At 33.1% G+C, this 22,537-nt stretch overlaps 2 protein-coding genes across 6 annotated transcripts; one reads left to right on the top strand and one right to left on the bottom strand.

Moving 5' to 3' along the window:
* The first annotated feature begins 6,263 nt into the window (after window positions 1-6,263).
* Window positions 6,264-16,216, top strand: LOC114175770 (alpha 1,4-glycosyltransferase family protein). Of its 5 annotated transcripts, none has more exons than XR_014993614.1 (8): window positions 6,264-7,603; window positions 7,691-7,840; window positions 8,057-8,191; window positions 9,200-9,394; window positions 10,791-10,926; window positions 11,007-11,522; window positions 11,684-11,855; window positions 11,928-16,216. XR_014993614.1 is itself a non-coding variant. In XM_028060565.2 (5 exons), exons 1-5 carry the CDS (start codon window positions 6,435-6,437, stop codon window positions 9,750-9,752), a joined length of 1,836 nt encoding a protein of 611 aa, XP_027916366.1. In that variant the 5' UTR covers window positions 6,271-6,434; the 3' UTR covers window positions 9,753-10,023. The 5 variants fall into 5 exon arrangements, 1 of the variants encoding a protein (XP_027916366.1); XR_014993613.1 differs by having other exon boundaries at window positions 11,707-11,855; XR_014993611.1 differs by having other exon boundaries at window positions 11,007-11,855.
* On the bottom strand, window positions 10,306-15,778 carry LOC114175769 (disease resistance-like protein DSC1). Its single transcript, XM_085670941.1, has 5 exons — window positions 15,186-15,778; window positions 13,524-14,619; window positions 13,131-13,427; window positions 10,856-13,053; window positions 10,306-10,487 (listed from the first exon to the last, which is right to left on the bottom strand). The coding sequence occupies exons 1-4, from the start codon at window positions 15,776-15,778 to the stop codon at window positions 10,999-11,001; spliced, it is 4,041 nt and encodes a 1,346-aa protein (XP_085527067.1). The 3' UTR covers window positions 10,306-10,487; window positions 10,856-10,998.
* Window positions 16,217-22,537: the final 6,321 nt, after the last annotated feature.

Genomic DNA, 22,537 nt, shown 5'->3' on the forward strand with positions numbered 1-22,537 from the left:
AAAAAATAAATTGCATGTAAATTCTACTTATATTTTTTTCAACTTCACAACATCTTCACCATCACTGTTAAATATTATCTTCGTACAGTTCATACAATTTTGAAGATAAACGTTTTCTACAAAAATATATCAATAACTTTCTATAAATTTCTAGAAATGTAATAATTGGTGACAGTGACATACCTTGGAAGGTCTTTACTTTGTAATACTGTAAAACAATAACAACATGTTGATCCTTTCTAGAGGCAAGAAATGGGTTTAACATATCAACATATTGACCAAATAAAGTACACTCCATTCTAAAATTGTTGCTTGAGGTATATATTTGTTAGAAATGTATAGCAACAAAGATACAACAACAAATTATAACCAAGCAAAACAATTTGAATTACAATCTAGTTTTGGTACAACAAACCTAAAACCATACGCATACTCTGCTTTGGTCAACAATTTCAGAAAAATTGTGAAAAGCAATTGTTAAGCCTACCTTAGACAATCTGATATTTAATGAGAGGTTCAACCACACAACACACAATTGTGTCACATATGAAGACCTATGAATTAAAAATGGTAGAAAAGCAAACTTTAACAAAGCAAAAATATAAGTATAGAACAAAATTGGAAAACACTTTTGCACATGCATACATGTTGTGACAAAAAAATGGGAGACAATAGAAATAAAACAAAACCTAACAAACATTCAAAAGAAAAACTTCAATTCGTTGGTTTGAACTAACAAAAAAGTGCATAAAAAATTAAAATAAAAAGAACAAGAAGAGTGAGAAGAGAAGTAAAACCTTAAATAAATTTGTGAGAGGAAGAACTTCAATAAATGCTTCAATATGCTAGTTTCAGAGCAAAAGGAAAGTCTTTGAAGAGTAAATGAATGGCAAAGATGTTTGAGGTTAGGGTTAAAAGGATAATACTTGAAAGAGAAAAACACTGGAGAACCAAGTTTGCTTTCAAGGTGAGAAGAAGAAGGAAAGTTTTTGGACTCTGTTGAGAAGAAAAATTTGCAATCAAGATTAGAAAAAAAAATGTTTTTGGACTCTATTGAGAAGAGAAATTAATCTGGTTTCTAGGTAATAGTTGAAAGAGAAAAACACTGGAATACCAAGTTTGCTTTCAAGGTAATAAGAGAAAGGAAATTTGTTGGACTTTGCTGAGAAGAGAAACATGGTTTCAAGGTGAGAAGAAAGTTGTTTCATCTTGTGTACGCACGAGAACCACGTGTAAGCAAAATGAGCACACCATATGTAAGCACCACACCGGATGTTGAATTTATAGGTGAGCAACAAAATTGTTTTTATGCTAAGTGTCAAACAAATAAATAGAGTGGGTAGAAATTTCCACTTTTAGTTAATTTTTTATGTGATGCTTTTTGTGTTTGAGATGAAATTTTTGCACTTTTGTGATGGTTCAAATTATATTATGTATAAATTATAAATTTTTTATTTTTGTTTATTATGTTATATTCCTTTTAAGGTATGTGAATGATTATTTAACGAACTAAAATTGTTAATTTTCATAATATTTCATTACATAGTACTTTAACTAGTTTTTTATTTTAATATAAAAAAATATGTCTTGTACGTATGTATGCATGGATCCGTGTATACGTGAGTGGTTATTTAACGAACTAAAATGTTAATAAAGATATAAATTAAAATAAAAGTAATTTTTTATGCAAGAATATGAAAAACACATGTGAATTAATAAATAATAAAAACAAAAGAAAGAAATAAAACTGATCGGAAAGTTAAATAAGAGCATTAAAATGCATTCCTTCGTAATTCAAGTACATTTCTTTGTGAAGCAAAACTGGAGTAAAAAGATATAGAAAGATGTTATGAATTAATGATTGTCCATTGATTTGATACATTTACTCATATGATTCATTACTCTTTATGGTAAATATTTGTATTAACTAAGTTGATTTGTTTCCTTTATGGATTACATATTGTATCTATAAATAGGACTCTTCCTATCAATAATAAGATACAGATGAGTTGCTCCCTATTCTCTCATTCTTTATTTTCTATTGTTTCTTCTCTTCTCTATTATCTATATTATTTTCTTTGTTATTCGGCTTTATTTCATAACACGTTATCAGCACGATGCTCCAACCAATTGAGGACTAGTGGAAGCTTTTTCTCTATAACGACAGTGTTATGCGTGTTTCAATCCAGGCTCTTTCTACTCCTTTCTCAAATTATAATTTTACCTTATATTCTTCCTCTTGTGATAAGAATTATTTAACTTTATCAATTTTCATCTTCGTCTTATTATTTTTATTTTTATTTTGACGGTGATTATTATTAATATAATTATTTTATGTGCTAGTTCTAAACACACGAAATATTGCAAAATTTGGATTTGTGACCCTTGATATTACAAGGAAGAATTCCTTATATTGGATTTTAGATGTTGAAATATATTTAGATGCAATGGATATTGTGATACCATTAAATATAGAAATAAAGCATCTAAGCAACATGACAAAAATATTGTGAAAAGAGATTTCACAAATATTGTGAATTTATTTCATGCCTATGTATGGCTGGCTGGACAAAGCAATAAAGCTTTTGATGAAAAATCATGAGATCCGCCTAATATGCTCCATTCCCAAAAGTGAATGCAGCAATCAATATTATGAATTTATTTCATGCCTTTGTATGGCTGAACAAAGCAATGAGCTTTTGACCTCAAGAAAATCATGAAACCTGTCCAAATTGGTTTTGCTTCATTCCCAAAAGTGAATGCAGCAACATTTTATTTATATTTTTATGATCGTGATCATGATCTTGATTTTGGACATGGTTATAAAGAAAATTTCAAAGACACATTTTGTCACCAGAAGTGGCATAATAATGTGGAAAAAAAGGAAAAGGAAAATGTGAAAATATTGATAAAAAGATGAAAGTATATATTATCATTACGGTGGTAAAGGCCATTTGAGTTGTACTTATTGTACACCAAAGCATCTTAATGAGAAGAACATAGAAACACAATTTGCTTATGAAGATAGTGATTCTGATTATGGCCATATGGATGCTACTCATCTTGATATTTTTATTTTCTTTGCTAAAGCAAATGGAAGCATTGATCACCTCATTGATTATGAGAGTGTTAAAAAATAAAAAATCTCATATTGATATTTACGTTTATATGAAAAACGAATGTTTGCACTAGTACCAAAAGAATATGCCTTATTGATAGTGCAACAACTTATACAATTCTCAAGAGTAATAAATTTTTCTCTTGTTTGATAATGTGAGACATCGATGTTAGTATTATTTATAGTACTACAAATATATTTGAAGACTCTAAAAGAGCTACTATACTTCTACCAAGAAGTTGAATAGAAACTTATTAAGTTTCAATGATATTTGTCTAAATGGATATTATATTGAGACAAACAATGAAAAAGATATGAAATATCTTTATATCTCTATGATTGAGTTGAAAAAGAAAGTGTATTGGAGAAATTATCAACATTCTCTTATAGTTTGTACTACAAGTTTATTATTACAATTTAAATGCATGTCATGGTAAACCAGAAGTTTACAAATCAAAATGATTGCCTCGTTTGACATGATCAGTTATTATGATGCGAAAAAAAAAGGGCTTGAAAAACTCATGTGAACACGTTTGAAGCGTGGTAGACCTATTGGTCCCAAAGATAAAAACTCTTGAATGAGAAAGGGGGCTAATATGCAAAATAACCTAATCGAAAAGGTTGAAATCCCAAAAGATTCATTTGACATAATTAATGGTTCGGTTCCAGAAGAACCTCAGGTACCTGAAATGGTTGAAAATGATGAGATCTCAATAAATTATGTCATGAATCATATAATATGAAACCAAAATGAAGTTAACATTGACGAAACTTTTACTTATAACATAGCGATGAATGTTATGAATGACAATGAGGATCAATAAGCAATGATCATTGAAGATTGTCGGCAAAGAAAAGATTGGCCAAAATGAAAATATGCAAAGAAGCATAATTATATTTGTTTGCTAAACAAAAGGTTTTTGGACGTATAGTTCGCACTCATGAAGTTGTGAAACCCATTGGGTACATATGGATTTTTGCGCAAAAATGAAATTAAAAATGATGAAATTGTTAGATACAAAGCATAATTGGTTGCTCAAGGTTGTTCACAAAACCTTGTATTGATTAGTGAAAAAAAAAACATGTTCACTAGTATTGGATGCAACAACATTGCAATATTCGATTATTCTAGTTGCACAACAAGGTTTGCATTTACATCTAATGAATGATGTTACAACCTATTCGTACGGTTCTTTTGAGAATCATATTTATATGAAAATCCCTGAAGGATTTTATTTGCCCAACGAGACAAATTCTAAAGAGGGTTATTCAATAAAATTGAACATGCTCTTTTATTGATTAAAGAGATCAAGACGTGTGTGGCATAACCGTCTTTTTGAATACTTATTAAAAGAAGGATATAAAAATGATCCTATTTGTTCTTGTATTTATATGAAAATATCCAAATAATGAATTTGCCATAATTATTGTTTATGTAGATGACATAAACATCGTTTGAATTCCTAATGAGCTCACAAAGGCAATTGATTACTCAAAGAAATCATTTGAGATGAATGATCTTTGAAGGGCAAAGTCTTGTTTGAAATTACAAATTGAGTATTTAAATAAAAATATTTTTATACATTAAGAGGCTTATATGATTAAGGTGCTTAAAATGTTCTAAATGGACAAGTCATGTCCATTATGCACTCCAATAGTTGTGAGGTCGTTAGATGTTGATAAAGACTCTTCTTAGACCTCAAGAAAATGATGAAGATCTTCTTGGTCTAGAAGCACCATATCTTAGTGTCATAGAAACACTAATGTATCTTGCGAATTATACTCGATCTAATATTGCATTTGCTATAAATTTGTTAAGCAAGATATAGTTCTTCAACTACAAGAAGAAAATGGTTTGGAGTAAAACATATACTTCGTTACTTTAAGGGTACTACGAATATGAGCTTATTCCATCCAAATGATTTAGATTCAGACCAATGGGTTATGGATATGCATGTTATTTTACATATTCTTACAATGTTATAATGGCTGATCACAAACAAGATGTTTGTTCACATGTGGTAGCACAATGGTTTCATGAAGGTATATGAAACAAACCATAGTAGCAACATCGTCTAATCATACAAAATTACGAGGAAAGTTGTGAATATGTTTGGTTAAGGTTTATAATTCAACATGTGCAAGAAACTTGTGACTATCCCCGAGAAAGATGGAATCAACAACCATATATGAAGACAATAATGTATTGTTCAATTGAAAAGATGATATAGATATCCAAAAATTCGTTCATCTGAAAATATGACAAGTCTATTTGTAAAGTTTTTGCCAAGAAAAACTTTTGAGCAAATGACTCACAAATTCGGACTCTGTCACCTTAATGATGTAAGTTTACATGAGGGGGAGAAATAGAATATGTGATGAACAATATTGTATTAAAGAATACAAAATGTTGTACTCTTTTTCCTTCACTATGTTTTTTATCCCAAAGGGTTTTTACTAGTAAGGTTTTAACGAGGCACATTCTTTCCCAAAGGATTTTTCCTAGTAAGGTTTTAACGATGCACATTCTTTATCAATGGACACTCAAGGGGGAGTGTTATGAATTAATGATTGTCCATTGATTTGATACATTTACTCATATGATTCATTACTCTTTATGTTAAATATTTGTATTAACTAAGTTTATTTGTTTCCTTTATGGATTACATATTGTATCTATAAATAGGACTCTTCCTATCAATAATAAGATACAGATGAATTGCTTCCTATTCTCTCATTTTTTATTCTCTATTGTTTCTTCTCTTCTCTATTATCTATATTATTTTCTCTGTTATTCGACTTTATTTCATAATAAAAACTTATAATGTAGATTTATACAAATTGATTTTTCATGAAATCAACCAAGTGTTAACGGTCAGATATAATGTAAGTCATACAATAAAATATACTTTTCTTTTCAAATTATACTTTTGAATGCTATTAATTTTTTTTTTTCATTTAAAAATGAGTCGATATAATTATTATGGTGCAAATAATAAATGACATTGAAACGTTTACATCTGTCACACTGTGATAACCTATAAGATGGAGATTTTGAGAAAGTAAGACAAAATAATAAAAAAAAAAAAACAAAAATCGTCCGACAATTTAAAATTTCATCATAAGATTTAAAGAAAAGAAAAAGAAACAACGTTGAAGTCATAAAATATGAAGTTGTATGTGTAGAACCCAGATTAGTATCGTGAATCTGCATAGAAGTGGGGAAGTAAGTAAACGTGATTTCTCGTCTTCAATAGAGTCAAACAACAATGTGCTTTATCCTTCGCATTTCACATAGATTCTGGAATTGAGTCAAATGCTACGATCTCGGCGGCGCTCCCCTTACGGCGCCTACCTCTGCGCCGTCATCTCAGCGCTGCTCCTCCTCCTCTCCGTCTCCCTCCTCTACTCCCGCCTATCCCGCTCCCACCCTCACTCCGACCACCTCCCCCGCCCCTCCTTCTCCCACTCCGCCGACCTCTCCGCCGCCGATGACCCCATCGACGAGGTCGACTTCGTAGACGAAACCCTAGACCCTCCTACCCTCCGCCTCAATCCTTCTCCCCGTTACTACTTCGACCCCCTCACCGCTTCCATTCGCCGCTCCTTCCTCTCCCCTCCCTCCCTCCTCCAATCGCGCACCGACAACGACTTACCCTTCCGATCCCTCCCCGACCACGACCCCTCCAAGGTCTCCTTCGCCTCCGATGACGTCCCTGTCGATATCGCCGTCAGAAACATGGCCACGCGCGTCACCACAATCGAGGACGCGCTGCTACTCAAACACTCTCCCCTCAGGGACGGCTGGGGCGACTGGTTCGACAAGAAAAGCGTGTTTCTCAGGAAAGATAGAATGTTCAGATCCAACTTGGATGTGTTGAACCCCCTCAACAACCCCTTGCTTCAGGATCCCGACGCTGTCGGCACCACCGGGCTCACCAGGGGCGACCGCACTGTCCAAAAGTGGTGGATCCACGAGTTCAAGAAACTCCCCTTCCCTACTAACAAGAAGGTTCCACTTAACATCAATGTACTACCCACTCCAGTCACCAAAGTTGGCGCAGAACGCAGAACTTTGAATCATAACACCATCAGCAACAACAATAATAATGAACAAGAGATTGCTCAGGAAGTTTTGAATTCAGGTACCAATGGCGGTGAATCAAGCATTCAGAATGATGTAAATGTCATTGGTGCTGGGGTTCAGTCTAGGAAGAATCATATATATGCGGATGGGGATACTTGGGGGTACTATCCTGGGTTGCCGTTGCGATTGCCATTCAACGACTTCATGGGTGCGTTTTTCAGGGTGGGGAAATGTGTTACTCGGGTTTTTATGGTGTGGAATTCGCCTCCTTGGATGTACACTGTTCGGCTCCAGCGTGGCCTCGAGAGTTTGCTCTTTCATCACCCTGCTGCTTGTGTTGTTGTGTTCTCTGAGACGGTTGAGCTTGATTTCTTCAAAGATAGCTTTGTTAAGGATGGGTAATTGTTGCATCTCTTGGTCTCGCTTTTGCTTCCTTGCCGTGCAAGTTACTGTGTTTTTGAATTTTAAGGACTTACTTTTACCAGTTACAAAGTTGCTGTTGCTATGCCAAATCTCGACGAGTTGCTCAAGGATACGCCTGCTCACATTTTTGCTTCTGTGTGGTTTGAATGGAAGAAGACTGAGTTCTATTCCACTCATTACAGTGAGCTAATCCGCCTAGCTGCTCTGTACAAGTAGGTTTTCACGGTTGTCTTGGTTGTTAGGTGGTTAGCTACATGCTTATATTTGTGTAATAATTTGGTGAAGTATTCGACATGCTGATAGTGTTTAGTTCAGTTTGCTATATATATATTGGAGTAGGCTGTGAACTGACTGTTTCGGATGTTTTTTGATGGGAAATTGGTGTAAGGATCAATTATGGCAATGACACTCTTTTTTTGTCTTATCAGGTATGGTGGGATCTATCTAGACTCAGATATCATTGTTTTGAAGCCAATTTCTCTTCTTAATAATTGTGTTGGTATGGAGGATCGTGGAAATGGAAGTGCTTTGAATGGTGCTGTGATGGCTTTTCAAAGGCACAGGTATTGTTTCCATGCTCTCTATATTTGCAGAATATTTTCATTTTCTAAATAAATGATTTTCAAGGACGCTGCTGAAGTGAGGGTAATCTCATGAGTGTCCTAATTCTATTCTGTCATGGACTGGCTCCGTTAATTCAAGAGTTGTGTGCTGTTTGTTCTCTTGCGCCTCAACGGGATAAGAGTTGGATGCTCTTTTCATAATATTTTTATGTGTTTAAGTTGGTTTTTATTTATTTTATATTTCTTTTGATAATTTCTTCAGAATGTGACAATTATGCATGAGTATGAGAAATCATGACATGTGAACATTTCTATCTTGTTCAATTTCACCATAACTATCATATGGAGAAGCACAACTTTATCTTTGGTCGCTCGCTGACTCTTTTATTTTGAGTGCCCATTTTTTTTGTGATTGGAACACTTCTGTTTCCTTCATTGCATAAGCATGGGGAGGAATCCCCTATCGAAATAGAGAAAAGAAAAGGATTATTTTACTGAAAATGAGCAGAACAATGAAAAATGCTCTCACCTAGGGGTTTGCCCTTCACAAAAGGTTGTCCTTTCAGAACTATGGCTCTTGCTTGGCCGATTCACATGAAATACAGTGCCCTTAATGTCTTCTATACCCTTGTTTCCCCTTATTTATTGAACTAGGTTATCTTGTTGCTGAAGTCTTAACTTCGCTCCTGGCTTTGGAAATGTTCACTTGGGCTTTCCACTGGTTCCTATCAACCAAGGCTGCAAGTGCGGGCAGTTGGCAGTCCACTTCTATTTAACTTCCTTTAACAAGCTCCCTAAAGTAGAATTCTGTTTATTATTATAAATACGGGGATGAATGGAAGATGTAAATCTTGTGTTCGGAATCCTTATTCGGTATATCTTGAACTTTTAGATACTACCACAAATACGGGATATCAAATGTCATGACTAAATTTTTAGATTAATCTACAGACATTCTGAATGAAATGTTTTTCTCTGTCCTTTTGTAATCATATTGAACTTTTGCAGTTTATTCATAAAGGAGTGCTTAGAAGAGTTCTATATGACGTACGATGATACCAGTCTGAGAGGGAATGGTGCTGATCTGTTGACAAGGGTTGCACAGAAATATTTGATAGAGGAAAATAAATCTGTCAAGGACTTGAAGTTGAAAGTAGAACCCTCCAATATTTTCTTCCCTGTTAGTTCTCAGAACATATCAAGGTAAATTGACATTTGCCTCCATTGATTAGTATTGAGTAATAGAAATACACGTGTTTGCATTTTTCACTAGCCAACTTTTTTGGTAGAGTCTAATTTGGAGAGTAATACTGCCTTGTTTTTTTGTTTACTTTTTTGTGCTTGAGTACCTTACCCTAATTAAACTGTAAACAGATGCTTTATTGCACCGATAACAGAGACTGATAAAGCTGAACAAGATGTGCTGCTTGAAAATATCCTGCACAATTCATTGACATTCCATTTCTGGAACAGCTTGACATTTTCTCTCATCCCTGAACCAGATAGCCTTGTGTCTAGACTTTTTAATCATGCATGTATCCGATGCCAGGAATTACTATGATTGCCAACTTCTACCAATTTTGTCTCGAGATTCCATTCAGATTAAAGTCCAGAAAATATCGGCAGGGTCTTGTCCATGCAGTTGTACAATTTTATTGTATGTTAGTGAATCACTGGGTTTAAGTCCACGTCTAAAAGATAGCTAAGATATACAGAAAATTTTGTAAAGCAAAATATAATGATAATGTATTAGTATCTGAGTTTATAGTCTGTGAGAACATGTTATTTATCATTTCTTAATTTTTTAATAAATTATTAATTTCTTGATGTGATATTGCGCTTTACTACTCAAGACATTGGAACTATCTTTAGCTATTACTTGTTTGAAGCGAAACTCTATCATTAGGTGATTTCACGTGGGTTGTACATAAAAAAGAGAATGAGCAAATTTTTTAAGCGAAATTACAGTGAAATTTGTTTGATAATAGAATATCCAATTAGCGTTATTTAACACTGTTCATTCATTAAATCGGTTCGAGTAATGGTTAACGTTACTATTCAATGCCCTTCATATTTATCTATGCACCTTCAAAATGTCAGATTGCTCATTGCTGTAAAATAGAACGCACTGAAGATTTCATCCTTTTAAAAGGAAATAGAAAATGTTTTTTCCTCAAGGAACGTCAGAACATCTATCCTTGTACATCTGAAGACATTACTTTGTAACAGACTAACCGTTTTGGACCTCTGCAAGAAATGACACATGTGGATCGACACTCGAGTACTCGAAGTTCTCCTGAAAAATTACCTGTTCATTCAGCTTTACATTTGGCATATAAAATGTTCTAAAATTAATGGAAATTTAAAGTAATAATTACTTGATATTTCCAAGGGCTTTTTTGTTAGAAAATAATTTTTGAAACAATAATTAACTCGTCAAAAATGGGTAGTCCTTTTATTCTTTTCTTATGATAATGGTGTTATCAGGCCATCATCATCCACAATATCATTCATTTCAGTTGTGACACATTATGAATGATGATAACAATTAGGAAAAGTTTTTAAGTGGTACTTTTTATTTTTTCTTCCCTCATATCAGCAGTTGCAATGGTATCAGATGGAAACTTTACGGTACTAATGGATGCAGATTTTAGAGTCACCTACCTATGGTTTCAAGATGCACTCTTTTTCTCTGCTCAGCGACCACTGGACACAAAACCTTTGCTTTTCTTCAGGTTATCCCTCTGGTTCTTTCTCATCTCAGTTAATATATCTTCACAATCCAAGTTCCACTTTCATACTCCCTTCTATTCAGGTTGCAATTCACTTTCTATGTGATGCCTTTCAGTATTTGCGATCAAAAGAGGTCTGACCCCGCACTTCTTAACAATGTCCAACCGTTGAGATGGACCCTTGAATTTAAAGATTACTCTGAGTTTTAAGTTATTGGCATCATAGTACAAGCTTAAATCCTTGAAATCTTGTAATATGGAGGCATTAAAAGTGGGATAGTAGCATATAAATATATGATCTGAATTAAAACCTCTAGGGACCTGCATTACAGTTGTGCAATGTCCAAGAAAGGGATCACTGGGGCCAGAGTAGGAGGCAGATTTTACAAAGTGATAACAATTGATATCTGGATCATACCCTTCATAACTGTTCTGTTGGAAACCACCAATTACAAGGCACAGAGCAAAACCTAAGAACATCGAGTCAAGGAACCACTCTAGAGGAATTTCCATGTCCAGTGAAGAATTTGTTGATTGGTGGCTGAACCAGTCTGGGATTTCAGTTCCTGGCAAACAAATAGAAATAAGAGGTCCAAGAGGTATTCTTTCTTTCAAAGAAGTAAAAGCTGCTTCAAAGGGTGCATCTGCAATGATGTTGTTGCGTGACTTTTGGTCTAAGTTTATGCAATTCCAATAGAATGTATACCTATCTTCTATTAAGATATTCTTTGTACTTTGAACAATCTTAAGTGATCTGCAGTCAGCTGCACACAATGATTGCAGGCATTGTGGGAGCTCTGGTAGAGCCTTGAGCTTCTTGCACTCAATTAAGGTGATCTTTCGCAAGTGAACCAGATCTCTGATGCTTATCGGCAAGCTTTCAATGTCACATCCACTTACAAACAAATCTTCCAAATTTGGCGGAAGCTCTGGTAAATACTGCAGCCTCGTGCACTTTGTGAAGGCTAGTTTCCTCATATGTGACAGATTTTTAATGCTTTCAGGCAGGAACTTAATATTGCTTTCACTTAGTGAAAATTCTTCCAAGAATGGTGGAAGCTCTGGTAGAGAATGAAACATTTTCCACTTAACCTGAGGAAACATCTGTAGTTGAGAAAGACCCTTCATGCTCACAAGATGTGGATCGACTTTACTTTCACTGAGTAATGGAGCTTTCAAAGATGGTGGAAGATCCTGTGGAGTCAAAAGCTTCTTGTGGTTAATTAGGGCAAGTTTTCTCAAATGAGAAAGGTCTTTGATACTTACAGGTAAGCACACAATATTACTTTCATCTAAGGATAAGTCTTCCAAAGATGGTGGAAGGCTTGGTAAGGACTGTAGCTTCTTGCACTCAGTCAAGGTAAGTTTTTTTAGACTAGGAAGATCTTTGATGCTTGCAGGTAAATTCTCAATAGTGCTTCCCTTTAGTGATAAATCTGCTAAGGATGACAAAGTCCATAGTTCATGCATATTTGGCCTTTCAGAGAAGGATACAAGAGATGAATCCTCAAGTTTTGGTCTTTCAGGAAAACTCACCAGTTTTTTACAGGAATGAAGAACCAAAGTATAAAGCTTGTTATTGCGCCAAACTGATGTTGGCAATTCTCTTATTGATGTGCCTCTCAAATTCAAGTATTCCATGCTCTCCGAAGTCACAGAAAACTCTTCAAGAATTGAACAATCTCTCAGATTGAGTCTTTGAAGAGATTTGAAGTGAATCTTGCTTGTAAGGCTCTTGAGTTTGTTGCAGGATTCCAGATTCAAGTAAACAAGCTTGTTCAGATGCTGCCAAACAGTCTCTGGGAAATCTGCTATTTTTGTTTCTCTCAAGTCCAGGCGTGTCATGTTCTCCGAAGTCAATGAAAACTCATCAAGACTAGAACAGCGTCTGAGAATGAACATATCAAGAGAAGTTAAGTGAATGTTTCTTGGAAGACTCTTGAGACTCTTGCAGGATTCCAAGTTAAACAGAAGAAGCTTCTTGACATATTGGATGGATAAGGGAACATGAAGCAGACTTGTGCAATTAGAAACATCTATAGTTTCAAGATTTGGTGCCTGAGATAAATCTGGGAGATTAGTTAAATTTTTGCAGGCATGGAGGTTCATCTCCTTCAAGCTTGGAAGACACTGCAGCGGCAAAGAGTAAAAAAGTCTTTAGTAGCACAATCATTCAACTTGACCTGTTGTAAAGTGAAATAGATTACCTTGATTCCATCCCAAAGTTTCTCAACGTAGCTTTCCATCATTGAAAGCACAACAAGGTTGTCAGGACAAAAAGTTGATGGCAGAGACTTGGAAGGGTATCCATCCCATTGTAGGTACATTAATTTATTAGGCAAGGATTCAAGACCTGAAGGAAGGTGCAAATTGCATTTCCTACTCTTCCCCATATAGAATTTGAGAAATCTCATATTTATCATCCTTGAGAAAGTCTCATAGCTCAGCAGCAGGACTCTTATTTGAGACACATCTAAGATTATGCCTTCAACTGCTTCAGTTCCCTGATAAACACAAGTTACAATGTTAGGTAATAAAAAGTATCACAGTTAACCAGATTTGCATCATTTCAAAAAGGGAAGTCAATTTATTTTTCTTACCCTGTTATTTTTCAACACATCATAGATTTCTTTAAGATCCCACAATCGGCTACGCCTTCCAGGATCTTTGATAGACTCCTGATGAACAATTTCCCAACCCATTTCCTGTATCAATTCATGCATACAGACGTCACCATTATCAGAAAAAGTTATAAGACCTTTTTCTAGAAGGATTTTTATACCAATATATGCATAGAAACCACAAAATTCGAGCAACCTTATAACATTTTCTTTATTTTCTCCTCTGAAAAAGCATGCAATGTCCAGGAACATGTTTTTTTGTTCATAATCTAATCCATCATAACTCCATCTCAAGACATTCTGAATTTCAGCATTGGGAACCTTCTTGAATTTTCTCAGAGCATTGTCCCATTGCTGCTCATTTCTGGAATGGAGAACTGAACCTAAAACTTTTAAAGCCAATGGATTTCCATTTGCATGATCAACCGCTTGTTTAGACAGCATTTCAAAGCCCCTTTCAGGATAAGTTTTCCCGAAGGCATTTAAACTAAAAAGCCTAACAGATTGATCAAGGGACAATCCCTTAACCTCATAGATTGCATCTACCCCTTTGCTAAGGACATGCTTGTCTCTTGTAGTGACAATGACCCTACTCCCAGATCCCAAGCAATCATGTTGTGCAACAAGATCTTCGAGTTTCTTTGAATCGTCCACATCATCAAGCACTATCAAAACCTTTTTCTGTCTAAGCCTCTTCATAACAAACGTAGATCTCACTTTGGAAGTGCTTATATGGGGATTCACATCTTCTAATATCTCAGAAAGAAGTTTATTGCGCAAATAATCAAGTCCTTTCTTTTCATGTTCTAGCATTACATTTGCCAAGAAGCAACTAGCTTCAAACTGAGATGATAATTTGGCAAATAAAGCGCTCGCAATGGTTGTCTTACCTAATCCACCCATTCCCCAAATTCCAATTATGCGAACTTCTTTTGACCTTAGTCTCAATAATGATTCAATAGGAGCAAGATTTTGATCAATTCCAACAAGTGTTTCTTTTACTTCAGCTGGATACATATGGTTTAGTTTTTGCATAACATCTTTGACAATTTCCTCAATGAGTTCACTCTCCGTCCTAATACGCAGAGAAAGAATACATACAAATATAAGGTGAAATGTGCATCACAACTTGAAACAAAATGTAATCACATATTTACTTTAAAAGATGTAATTCATCTTCACATTGACTTATGATCTGAGAAATCCTATACTACCTTTTGAAAAATTTAAGGACCGTCAAGATATCACGATGTATGAACACATATGCCAATACTCAAGAATGTATCTTAGGAAGACTTATTTTTATTCTAGAGCCCCTTTTCTTAAATTGGTACTATAGAATATTCAATAAAGAAAGGGAAGGATTATGGGATATTTCCTATTTACAAGAATAATTGAGAATTCCTGACAGTTATGTATTAAAGGTACAGAATAATCTATTATTAAAGACAGAATAAACTATATTTATACATAATAACAAGGACTCAGTTAGTGTTAGTGAAAAACTCTACCCCGCTATTTGCCAAACTCCTACTATATTATTGATTTATCTGGTTAGCATATTAACTCTAAATCGATCACAGTGTTTGAAGAAAGAAAACAAAGAGGGGAGATTTCTAAAAGAAAAAGTATATCTGTTACCTAAAATTCTTTGATTCCCACCCAACTATGTCTGCCACTTGAGTGAGAGCAGCTTTCCATGTCTGCAACATGGCCATGTTTTGTTTGACATCATTTTTATATTTTTGAAACGCCATTCCGTAAGTTCCTGTCTGCTTCCTGACATGGGAAGGGTCAATCTTATAGAAAACAGGAATCACAAAGTGTCCTCCACGTTTCCTGAGTTGAAGTATTTTGGCGAGTTCACGCAAGCACCAGGTGGAGGAAGCATAGTACTTGGAGAGAACAACCAGAGAAACATTGGAGTGTTTGATGGCTTCAAAAATAGAGGGAGAGATTTCATCCCCTTTGTGAAGCCTGTTATCTATGAAGGCTTGGATGTTCTTCTGCTGAAAAGCTGCATAGAGATGGCTTGTGAAGCTGTTGCGCGTGTCCTCACCTCTAAAACTGATGAAAACATCGTGTCTTTTAAGAGGTACTCTAGAAGAGAAAGAGGAAGAAGAAGAAGATGAAGAAGAAGAAGGCTCAGCTGAAATTTTAACCATTCTGGGTGGATATGAGCATGATGATTGTCTAAGTCTGCTGCTGCTGATTTTTCTATCCCCACCAACCATACTGCAACTAACTTTAACTTTTGTTTGAACAAGGTAAGGTTGCTATGTGCATCTGTTCTTCTGTGCTTGTTATCTTCCAAAAATTAACTTCTTGTCTTTGTGATCTTGGCTTGAGTTTTTCCTTTTTTTGCAACCTCATTGTGCATGGTAAAAGAAAACATGATTTTGATAAAGTACAAACAGTTATCAGGAAATGGAAGAGCTCCATTAGGTCAAGGTCAACTATAGCTTTTCAATTTGGAAACAAAACTACACTTTCCGAGTTCCAATTTTCCAGTGTGCTAGTTGTATTGTTATTATTTGAAGAGCTTCATTGACTTGTCTTTTTGTTTAGTTCATATATTCTTTTAAGTCTTGCCTTATCGTTTGACTTCATTGAAGCTCGTTTGGTTTGTAAATTTAGATATTCTTAATTGAGTTTTTGTTAATTTTTTTAAACTATAGAGTACTTAAAATGTTTACATTTTTCGATTGAGTTCTTACTATTTAATTTTATATAACCTTATCATTTTGTTTGTCTTCACGTGTTAAAGAAATATGAGAAAGAAATTTGAAATTTTGTGATTAATATAAAATGATTCTAGTTAATGTAAAATGACTATTGACTTTTATTGTTTTGTTAATTTGTTTATTTGTCACCAAGTGTCAATAAATGTGAGATACAACTGTTAAAATGGGTAATTCGACCCGACCCGGCTTGACCTACCACAGGTTGATGATTTAGTGAGCCAACTCAATCCGACTCACTTTTTAGCGAGTCAAAAAAATTCGAACCCGGTCCGGTCCACCACGTGTTAGCGGGTTAAACGAGTTGGCTCATAGGTTTACTTAATTAAAAAAAGTACAATTTTTTTATTTTTTTTTTCAGTCAAAACTAAATTGTAATTCTAATTAAAATGTTAATAAACTTTAATACAATTCAAATACAAATCAAAATAAAAAAATACAAATTATTTATGTGTTGGATAAAAAAAACCTAACATGACCAAAATGTAAAGCCCAACTTAATAAAAAATAAATAAAAAACATAGTGTGACTCTTTTATCTGCTGGTTGGTGAGCCGACCTGGCTCACCATGGGTTCAACTCGGGTGAGTTAGGTTCTAAATGAGCCGGATCAAAAATCAACCCGTATTGTAATTTATAAAAGAATTCCAACTCAACCCGACCCGAATCCGCAGGTGACCCGAATCCGTGGTGAGTCGGATTGGCCTGCGGATTCCAACCTATTTTAACATCTCTAATGTGAGACTTTGTGACTAATTATAAAATGATGTTGTGGTTAATAAAAATAACCGGTGACTTTTATTGTTTTGATAAAAAAAGTATTAGATAATAAAGATTAGAGTTCATATTCTCTACTGGTTTTTTGGTGTTGTCATCTGCTAAGCATTAAAAATACATTGTGTTGGTATTTTAAATATCTTTTTAATATATTTTAAAACGTTAAAATTAATAATAATTAGTGTATTATGAAAGTACAATGGAAAAACATCACAACAAAACTCAGCAGAGAATCCAAATTCTAAAGATTGTCACATTAATGGTGGTGACCACGATACTATAGGTTGCTATATGTGATGACATGGAAGTCATTAGTGAGCATGATAACTCATCTGACATGTTTTCAGTAAAATATAAGTAATTTGTCATTTTACCTTGGTCATAATAACGTTCTATATTAACCATAAAATCTTACACTTTTTTACGCGTGTAAATGAGATGACAATCACATAAGTAATTTAGTGAAAAACACTAAATGATGTATTAAATATAAAAAGAAGGGTTAAGTATGTTTTTAGTCCCTAAACTTTGACTCAAAATTGGAATTCGTCCCTGGTCAAAACTTTGATAAATTTTGATCCCTAAACTTTAAAAATGAATGAATATAATCCTTTTAACCTAATTTTGTTAACCTTTTTTTTACATTTTGAATGCATTTCTCAGTAAATATTGAGTTGAGAATGTGTCAAACGACGTAAACAACTCCAATATTTACTGAGAAATGCATTCGAAACTTAAAAAAGAGTTAACAAAATTGGGTTAAAAGGACTATATTCATTCATTTTTAAAGTTTAGGGACCAAAATTTATCAAAGTTTCGACTAGGAACGAATTCCAATTTTGAACCAAAGTTCAGGGACTAAAAAATACTTAACCCTATAAAAAATTTGAATACTCGAATGAAAAAAAAATATATTAATAGATTTAATTGAAAATACAAAAGATTTATGAGAAGACTTGAAACTTGGTTAACTCTAAATTTTTATTTTTATATTTAGAAATTTGATATAGAGTTTTGTTTCTCAAATATTTACTTTGTTAGTTTCATTATCTTGAATTATAACTATTACTATTATCCAACCACAACTCTTGTGTGTTATTAAATGTGTTAAGATGTTGGGAAGATCACAGTTTGTAATTGATTCTAATTGTGGACCATTAGAACACTATTTTAGAGCCATCACTTATTTGAAGTTTCAGTCATTTTTTACTTGACGTATACTTATATTTTCAATTTATAAAAAAAAAAAATTAATTCAGCTGTGTATCAAATCCAAATTAAGATTATAAACACGTCCCTGTCTTACTATATGAAATTTTTTCCTAGAAAACGCGTTTACGAGAAGGATTTGTCTCTAACGCGCAACTTGACTTTCAGAAGTCTTCCAACATGAAACTTTAAATGCTTAAACAATGCATAACTGTTATTAAATATGATTTTCTGAAGAAAACATGTTGAATTTTATGTAAACATAAGCGAATATGCCGAATCAGTTTTGACAAATATTTGTTAGGATTTACATACTATTTTCTTAAAAAAGAGATAAATAATTCTTGTTCTTGAGATATTTTTATTTTCATTTTTAATACATCGGAAATTATGAAAATAAATGAATTCATCATCAATTGATAATACTTTTTAGGGTAACTATTATAAAATAGAAAATTTGTAACTTAACTATCTTTATGTTATGCTAATGATCTCATCTCTAATTTTAAAATAAAATTTTTGTTATGAAATAAAGCGGATAACAGAAAGAACAATAGATAATAGAGAAGAGAAGAAATAATAGAAAATAGAGAATGAGAGAATAATGAGTAACTCATCTATGTGTATTATTATTGATAGGAAGAATTTTATTTATAGATACAACATGTAATCCATAAAGGAAAATCAACTTAGTTAATACACAAATATTTACATAAAGAGTAATGAATCATATGAGTATCAATCATATAAGTAAATGTATCAAATCAATGGACAATCATTAATTCATAAGACTCTCCTTTGAGTGTCCATTGATAGAAGAATGTGCCTCGTTAAAACCTTACTAGAAAAAATCCTTTGGGATAAAAAAAACCTAGTGAAGGAAAAAGAGTACAACATTCTGTATTCTTTAATATAATATTATTCATCACATATTCTATTTCTCCCCCTCATGTACACTTACATCACTAAGGTGACGAAGTCCGAACTTGTGAATCATTTGCTCAAAAGTTCTTCTTGGCAAAAATTTCATAAATAAACCTGTCATATTTTCACATGAATGAATTTTTGGATATCTATATCATCCTTTCAATTGAACAATACACTATTGTCTTCATATATGGTTGTTGATTCCATCTTTGTCGGGGATAGTCACAAGTTTCTTGCACATGTTGAATTATAGACCTTAACCAAACATATTCACAAGTTCCCTCGTAATTCTGTATGATTAGACGAAGTTGCTACTATGGTTTGTTTCATATACCTCCATGAAACCATTGTGCTACCACATGTGAACAAACATCTTGTTTGTGATCAACCATTGTGACATTGTGAGAATATATAAAATAACATGCATATACATAACCCATTGGTCTGAATTTGAATCATTTGGATGGAATAAGCCCATATTCGTAGTACCCTTAAAAAGTAACGAAGTATATGTTTTACTCTAAACTATTTTCTTCTTGTAGTTGAAGAACTATATCTTTCTTAAAAAATTTATAGCAAATGCAATATTAGATCGAGTATAATTAGTAAGATACATCAGTGTTTCTATGACACTAAGATATGGTGTTTCTTGAGGTCTAAAAAGAGTCTTTATCAACATCTAACGACCTCACAACTACTGAAGTGCATAATAGACATGACTTGTCCATTTAGATCATTTTAAGCACCTTAATTATATAAGCCTCTTGACGTATAAAAACATCTTTATTTAAATACTCAATTTCTAATTTCAAATAAGACTTTGTCCTTCAAAGATCATTAATCCCAAATTATTTCTTTGAGTAATCAATTATCTTTGTGAGCTCATTAGGAGTTCCAATGATGTTTATGTTATCTACATAAACAATAATTATGGCAATTTTATTTTTGAATCTTTTTATATAAATACAAAAAAAAATATGATCATTTCTATATCCTTCTTTTAGTAAGTACTCAATAAGACGTTATGACACGCACGTCCTGATTGCTTTAATCAATAAAAAGCATCTTCAATTTTATTGAATAACCATCTTTAGAATTTGTCTTGTTGGGCAAATAAAATCCTTCAGGAATTTTCATATAAATATGATTCTCTAAAGAACTGTACGAATAGGTTGTAACATCATCCATTAGATGTAAATGCAAACCTTGTTGTGCAACAAGGATAATCGAATATTGCAATGTTGTTGCATCTAATACTAGTGAATATGTTTTTTCACAAATCAGTACAAGATTTTGTGAACAACCTTGAGCAACCAATTGTGCTTTGTATCTAACAATTTCATCATTCTTAATTTGACTTTTGCGCAAAAATTCATATGTAACCAACAAGTTTCACAACTTCAGGTGTGCGGACTATACGTCCAAAAACCTTTCGTTTAGCAAGCAAATATAATTATGCTTCTTTGCATATTTTCATTTTGGCCAATCTTTTCTTTGTCGACAATCTTCAATGATCATTGCTTATTGATTCTCATTGTCATTCATAGCATTCATCGCTATGTTATAAGTAAAAGTTTCGTCAATGTTAACTTCATTTTGGTTCCATATTATATGATTCATGACATAATTTATTGAGATCTTATCATTTTTAACAATTTCAGGTACCTGAGGTTCTTTTGGAACCGAACCAATAATTATGTCAAATGAATCTTTTGGGATTTCAACCTTTTCGATTAGGTCATTTTGCATTTTAGCTCTCTTTCTCATTTAAGAATTTTTTTATCTTTGGAACCAATAGGCCTACCACACTTCAAACGTGTCTTTGGAATTAACAAGCCTACCATGCTTCATGCATTTTAATTGTACTAATATATGCGTAGTACAAATCATCCAACTAATCATGTCAAACAAGGCATTCATTTTGATTCGTAAACTTTTGGTTTACCATGACATGCATTTCAACTGTACTAATATACGTGTAGTACAAACCATAAGAGAATGTTGATAATTTCTCCAATATGCATTTTTTTTTTCAACTCAATCATAAAGATATAAAAATATTTCATATTTTTTCATTGTTTGTCTCAATATAATATCTATTTAGACAAATATCCTTGAAACTTAATAAGTTTCTACTCAACTTCTTGGTAGAAGTATAATAGCTCTTCTAGAGCCTTCAAATATATTTGTAGTACTATAAATAATACTAACATTGATGTCTCACATTATCAAACAAGAGAAAAATGTATTACTCTCGAGAATTGTATAAGTTGTTGCAATATCAATAAGACACAACCTTTGGTACTAGTGTCAACATTCGTTCTTCATATAAACGTAAATATCAGTATGATTTTTTTAACACTCTCATAACCAATGAGGTGATCAATGCTTCCATTTGATTTAACAAAGAAAATAATAGTATCAAGATGAGTAGCATCCATATGGCCATAATCATAATCACCATCTTCATAAGCAAAGTGTGTTTCTATGTTCTTCTCATTATTTGTAAGATGTTTTGGTGTACAATAAGTACAACTCAAATGGCGATTACCACCGTAATGATAATATATACTTTCATCTTTTTGTCAATATTTTCACATTTTCCTTTTCCTTTTTTCACATTATTGTGTCGTGCCACTTCTGGTGACAAAATGTGTCTTTGAAATTTTCTTTATAATCATGTCATAATTAATATCACGATCATGATCATGAAAATATAAATCAAATGTTGTTGCATTCACTTCTGGGAATGGAGCAAAACCAATTTGGACAGGTTTCATGATTTTTCATGAAAAGCTCATTGCTTTGTTCAGCCATACAAAGGCATGAAATAAATTCATAATATTTATTGCTGCATTCACTTATGGGAATGTAGCAGATTAGGCGGATCTCATGATTTTTCATCAAAAGCTTTATTGCTTTGTCCAGCTAGCCATACATATGCATGAAATAAATTCATAATATTTGTGAAATCTCTTTTCACAATATTTTTGTCGCATGAGCAAATTAGTTGCTTAGATGCTTTATTTCTTTATTCAATGGTATCCCAATATCCATTGCATCTAAATTTTCAACATTTAAAATCCAATATAAAAAATTGTTCGTTGTAATATCAAGGGTCACAAATCCAAATTTTGCAACATTTCGCGTGTTTAGAACTAGCACATAAAATAATAATAATAATAATAATAATAATAATCAAAATAATAATAATAATAATCACTGTCATAATAAAAATAAAAATAATAAGACAAAGACGAAAATTGATAAAGTTAAACAATTATTATCACAAGAGGAAGAATACAAGGTAAAATTATAAATTGAGAAAGGATTAGAAATA

This window comes from Vigna unguiculata, chromosome 3 (assembly GCF_037176805.1).
Source record: "Vigna unguiculata cultivar grain cowpea cultivar isolate G323 ecotype 2 chromosome 3, ASM3717680v1, whole genome shotgun sequence".
NCBI classification, from domain to species: domain Eukaryota; kingdom Viridiplantae; phylum Streptophyta; class Magnoliopsida; order Fabales; family Fabaceae; genus Vigna; species Vigna unguiculata.

Bases quoted from the DNA above. Each gene is read 5' to 3' on its own strand.
- LOC114175770 (XM_028060565.2), top strand. From the start codon at position 6,435: ATGCTACGATCTCGGCGGCGCTCCCCTTACGGCGCCTACCTCTGCGCC. The intron at 8,192-9,199 runs GTATTGTTTCCA...GAACTTTTGCAG, and splicing joins ATGGCTTTTCAAAGGCACAG to TTTATTCATAAAGGAGTGCT. The intron at 9,395-9,565 runs GTAAATTGACAT...AACTGTAAACAG, and splicing joins AGTTCTCAGAACATATCAAG to ATGCTTTATTGCACCGATAA.
- LOC114175769 (XM_085670941.1), bottom strand. From the start codon at position 15,778: ATGGTTGGTGGGGATAGAAAAATCAGCAGCAGCAGACTTAGACAATCA. The intron at 14,620-15,185 runs GTAACAGATATA...TCTGCGTATTAG, and splicing joins TGGGAATCAAAGAATTTTAG to GACGGAGAGTGAACTCATTG. The intron at 13,054-13,130 runs GTAATCTATTTC...TTGCCGCTGCAG, and splicing joins AACTTTGGGATGGAATCAAG to TGTCTTCCAAGCTTGAAGGA.